Here is a 5,264-nt window from a genome sequence, read left to right as displayed (position 1 = left end):
ACCATGCCCCACTGGAGTTTTATTGTCAGTTATGTAACAACAGAAATGGAGCCAGTGACATGACTCCATTTAGCTTAAAAGGGCAAGGTTAATTTTTCACTGTTCAGATGTGATTACACCTTTAGTCAGTGAGGGCATACTAGCTGGCATACATTCAGGTTAATGGGCTTCAGTGTTCCTTTGCACTTAACTTTTTAAAGTTCATAAACCAGGTATGTGCTAAGGTGATTTAAAGCATAACACAGATTTTTAGGTTTGTAAATCTGTGAACCTCTGCCTCTTTGAGATTTTATCATTGTTAATTATTATTATTATTGGCACCTTAGAGACTAACAAATTTATATGAGCATAAGCTTTCGTGGGCTACAGCCCACTTCTTTGGATGCATCAGATCGGATGCTGTAGCCCACGAAAGCTTATGCTCAAATAAATTTGTTAGTCTCTAAGGCCTGGTCTACACTAGGCGTTTATGTCGAAGTTAGCGCCATTACATCGAATTAACCCTGCACCCGTCCACACTGCGATGCTATTTAGTTCGACATAGAGGTCTCTTTAATTCGACTTCTGTACTCCTCCCCGACGAGGGGAGTAGCGCTAAATTCGACATGGCCATGTCGAATTAGGCTAGGTGTGGATGGAAATCGACGCTAATAGCTCCGGGAGCTATCCCACAGTGCACCACTCTGTTGACGCTCTGGACAGCAGTACGAGCTCGGATGCTCTGACCAGCCACACAGGAAAAGCCCCGGGAAAATTTGAATTTGAATTCCTTTTCCTGTCTGGCCAGTTGAATCTCATTTCCTGTCTGGACATCGTGGCGATCACAGCAGCACTGGCAACGATGCAGAGCTCTCCAGCAGTGATGGCCGTGCAGTCTGTGAATAGAAAGAGGGCCCCAGCATGGACTGATCGGGAAGTCTTGGATCTCATCGCTGTGTGGGGCGATGAGTCCGTGCTTTCTGAGCTGCGCTCCAAGAAACGGAATGCAAAGATCTATGAGAAGATCTCAAAAGACATGTCAGAGAGAGGATACAGCCGGGATGCAACGCAGTGCCGCGTGAAAATCAAGGAGCTGAGACAAGGCTACCAGAAGACCAAAGAGGCAAACGGACGCTCCGGATCCCATCCCCAGACATCCCGTTTCTACGAGGCACTGCATTCCATCCTCGGTGCGGCCGCCACCACTACCCCACCAGTGACCGTGGACTCTGAGGATGGGATATTGTCCACGGCCGGTTCCTCGGACATGTTAGCGGACAGGGAAGATGAGGAAGGAGATGAGGAGGGCGAGGCAGTCGGCAGCGCTCACAACACTGATTTCCCCGACAGCCAGGATCTCTTCATCACCCTTACAGAGATCCCCTACGAAGCGTCCCCAGCCGTTACCCCGGACACAGAATCTGGGGAAGGATCAGCCAGTAAGTGTTGTAAACATCTAAACATTTATTTTTAACAGAACAGGAATATTAACAATTAAAAGAATGGGTTGTTCATGATTACTTTGCCCTAGGCACTTAACGGTTCAGTCATGGGCAGTGCAAGTTTTGAAAAAAAATCTAGCAATGTCCGGTTTTCCATGATTGTCCTGCCCAAGCCGCTCTACTGTTTAGTCCCTGCTACTGCAGCTAGAGTAAAATGCGGTCTATATGTGCAGGGATAGAGCAGTAATCCTCCCGGGACATCTCGATGAAGCTCTCCTGGAGGTAATTGGAAAGCCGTTGCATGAGGTTCCTGGGGAGAGCGGCCTTATTGGGTCCTCCGAAGTACGACACGTTGCCGCGCCACGAGACTATCAAGTACTCGGGAATCATTGCTCTGCACAGCAGGGCGGCATACGGCCCTGGTCTTTGGAGGCTTTCCCGGAGCATTCTCTCTCTCTCGCTGTCAGAGATCCTCATCAGGGTGATGTCGCCCATGGTGACCTGCTTTGAATTAGGTAGGGGAATGTTAGTGTTGGGACTGCTTGCTCGTTCCTTTACAGAACTGTAACCGCTGGTTTGCAGCCACGCGGTGGAGGCGGGAGAGGGGCTGCCGAAAGGGATCGTTCCTGGGGACAGCCGCGAGGGGGTGGGACAGGGGCAGAGTTCCCGCTTGCCGGATTGCTGGCAGCAGGGACTGACATTGCTTTAAATGTGAAATGAGGCCAGTGGTAATATAAAAGTTTTAAACTGCCACAAGTCTACGGCTTACCATGTCTGCCTGCAACAGAAATTCCGTTGTGCTGCCCCGCTTCTCAAATGTGCTGTGGAAGACCCCAGGCACTGAATGCGAAGGCCGAGAATTCGACCTTGTGCTGAGTGCGCATGTGATAGGTGCTGTGCATGGTCTTGTTCACAGAGAAAGACTATGTTCTTTGTTCACAACTACATTTATCTTTCTGAGGAATTCACTCCCTTTTTCCCATTCCCACAGCCACATCTGCGACTGTCTCACAACCTAGCCTGGCATCACACTCCCAGAGGCTAGCGAAGATTAGGCATAGGAAGAAGAGGACACGGGAGGACATGTTCTCTGAACTTATGGCCTGTTCCCAAGCCCAGGCAGCACAGCAGACCCAGTGGCGGGAGAAATTGACCCAAATGCAGCAAGCAAACATGGATCGGGAGGAGAGGTGGCGGCAGGAAGACCAGCAAGCGACTCAAACGCTGCTTGGACTACTGAGGGAGCAAACAGACACGCTCCGGCGCCTTGTGGATGTTCTGCAGGAACGGAGGCAGGAGGACAGAGCCCCGCTGCAGTCCATCTCTAACCGCCCTCTCCCGCCACCAAGTCCCATACCCACCTCACCCAAAGTGCAAAGAAGGAGAGGCGGCAGAGTCCCTGCTAACTCTCACTCCACCCCTGCAGAGAGCTCTAGTAGCAGAAGGCTCTCATTCCCCAAAACTTGAAAAGTTCTTTCCTTCCCGCCTGACACAAGCCCCCGTCCAAGTTTCACCTCCCAGTTCCATGTGTAGTTGATAATAAAAAATACGTTCATGTTAAGTACTGTTTCAATGATGTTCTTTTGGAGGAGGAGGGGAAAGGGGGTTGGTAATTGGACAGGACAGTCGCCTTTGGCAGGGTACATAGGCGGGGGCAGGCACAGCAGCAGGGCACATACACAGTGCAGTGATGCAGTAACTAGTTACCCTGGTTAGTCTGGGAGGTTGTTTTCATGTTATGTGGTGGGGGGTGGGTTGCTCTGTGACTTTGTGGCGGGGGAGGGCAGTTACAGATCTTAAGCGGCGGTCCTTATGCAGGATCACAGAGCCACGCAGCAGGGGATCTGTAACCGTCCTCCCCCTGCCACAAAGTCACATAGCCCCCCCATACACACAGTCCCGATCAGGAGGGGTGACAGGCTCCGTTGAAACAACCATCCCACCGCAGCGGAGCCCGTCAATCCTTGAGTTTAGAAGCTTCATTCGCGTCACTACACTACACCCGCTCCGCACCACAGTCTGCGTCCCAGTTTTAAAAAATTCCCGCGAAAACAGTATTAAAGAAAACGGTGTGCATTAACAAAGTAGAACTATTTTTATTTCGAAACGTGTGTTGGAAGGGGGTGAAGGGGGTATGTAACTGGAGAGGTTAGTCAACATTAACTGGGTAAAGAAATGGGGGCAGGTACAGCTTCTCTGTACACAAACTTAAAAGTCACAGGTTACCCTGCTCACTCAGGAACTTTGCTTTCAAAGCCTCCCGGATGCACAGCGCTTCCCGCTGTTCTCTTCTAATCGCCCGGCTGTCTGGCTGTGCGTAATCAGCAGCCAGGCTATTTTCCTCAACCTCCCACCCCGCCATAAAGGTCTCCCCCTTGCTCTCACAGAGATTGTGGAGCACACAGCAAGCTGCTATAACAATGGGGATATTGGTTTCGCTGAGATCACAGCGAGTCAGTAAGCTTCTCCATCTCCCCTTGAGACGGCCAAAAGCACACTCCACCACCATTCTGCACTTGCTCAGCCGGTAGTTGAAGAGTTCTTTTTCAGTGTCCAGGGTGCCAGTATAGGGCTTCATGAGCCAGGGCATTAGCGGGTAGGCTGGGTCCCCGAGGATGACTATAGGCATCTCCACATCCCCAACAGTTATTTTGTGGTCCGGGAAGTAAATACCTTGTTGCAGCCATTTAAACAGACCAGAGTTCCTGAAAACACGAGCGTCATGAACCTTGCCCGGCCATCCCACGTAGATGTTGGTAAAACGTCCCCTGTGGCCCACCAGTGCTTGCAGCACCATGGAAAAATAGCCCTTTCGGTTAATGTACTGGGTGGCCTGGTGTTCCGGTGCCAGGATAGGGATGTGAGTTCCATCTATGGCCCCACCGCAGTTTGGGAATCCCATCGCTGCGAAGCCATCTATGATCGCCTCCACGTTTCCCAGGGTCACTACCTTTGGCAGCAGTACATCAACGATTGCCTTGGCTACTTGCATCACAACAACCCCCACGGTAGATTTGCCCACCCCAAACTGGTTCGCGACAGACCGGTAGCTGTCTGGCGTTGCAAGCTTCCAGAGGGCTATGGCCACTCGCTTCTGTACACTCAGTGCAGCTCGCAACCGGGTGTCATTGCGCTTCAGGGCAGGGGACAGCAACTCACAAAGTTCCAGGAAAGTTCCCTTCCGCATGCGAAAGTTTCGCAGCCACTGGGATTCATCCCAGACCTGCAGCACTATGCGGTCCCACCACTCAGTGCTTGTTTCCCGTGCCCAGAATCGCCGTTCCACGGCATCAACATGACCCATTGCCATCGTGATGTCCTCGGCGCTGGGTCCCCTGCTTTCTGAGAGGTCTGTGCTACTCTCAGACTTCAGGACATCACCGCGGTGCCGTAGCCTCCTCGCCTGACTTTTCTGCATCTGCCTCAGGGAAAGCTGTATGATAAGCTGCGAGGCGTTGAGAGCGGCCACAACTGCAGCGATGGTCGCAGCGTGCTCCATGCTCGCAGTGCTGTGGCATCCGCGCTGTCAATGACTGCAAAAGTGCGCGAACTGATTTCCCGCCGGCGCTTTCAGGGAGGGAGGGCGGGAGTGATGGACGGATGACGACAGTTACCCAAAAGCACCCTCGACACATTTTGTTACCCAGAAGGCATTGCCGGCTACACCCAGAATTCCAGTGGGCAGAGGGGACTGCAGGAACTGTGGGATAGCTGACCACAGTGCACCGCTTCGAATGTCGACGCTTTCACCGTTAGTGTGGACTCACAAAGTCGAATTACTGTCCTTAGTGTGGACACAGACGTTCGACTTTGCAATATCGATTCCAAAAATTCGATGCAAGT

The 5,264-nt window shown here is 51.8% G+C and overlaps 1 protein-coding gene across 2 annotated transcripts; it reads left to right on the top strand.

The window, feature by feature from the left end:
* Positions 1-1,278: 1,278 nt before the first annotated feature.
* Positions 1,279-3,071, top strand: LOC128841099 (uncharacterized). Of its 2 annotated transcripts, none has more exons than XR_008445771.1 (2): positions 1,279-1,418; positions 2,413-3,071. XR_008445771.1 is itself a non-coding variant. In XM_054035811.1 (2 exons), exons 1-2 carry the CDS (start codon positions 1,723-1,725, stop codon positions 2,886-2,888), a joined length of 690 nt encoding a protein of 229 aa, XP_053891786.1. In that variant the 5' UTR covers positions 1,594-1,722; the 3' UTR covers positions 2,889-3,071. The 2 variants fall into 2 exon arrangements, 1 of the variants encoding a protein (XP_053891786.1); XM_054035811.1 differs by lacking the exon at positions 1,279-1,418 and adding an exon at positions 1,594-1,936.
* The last annotated feature ends 2,193 nt before the right edge of the window (positions 3,072-5,264 follow it).

Source organism: Malaclemys terrapin, chromosome 7 (assembly GCF_027887155.1).
Source record: "Malaclemys terrapin pileata isolate rMalTer1 chromosome 7, rMalTer1.hap1, whole genome shotgun sequence".
NCBI lineage: Eukaryota > Metazoa > Chordata > Testudines > Emydidae > Malaclemys > Malaclemys terrapin.
The sequence above is the reverse complement of the archived record's forward strand: the minus strand, read 5'-3'. Positions and strand labels throughout refer to the sequence as shown.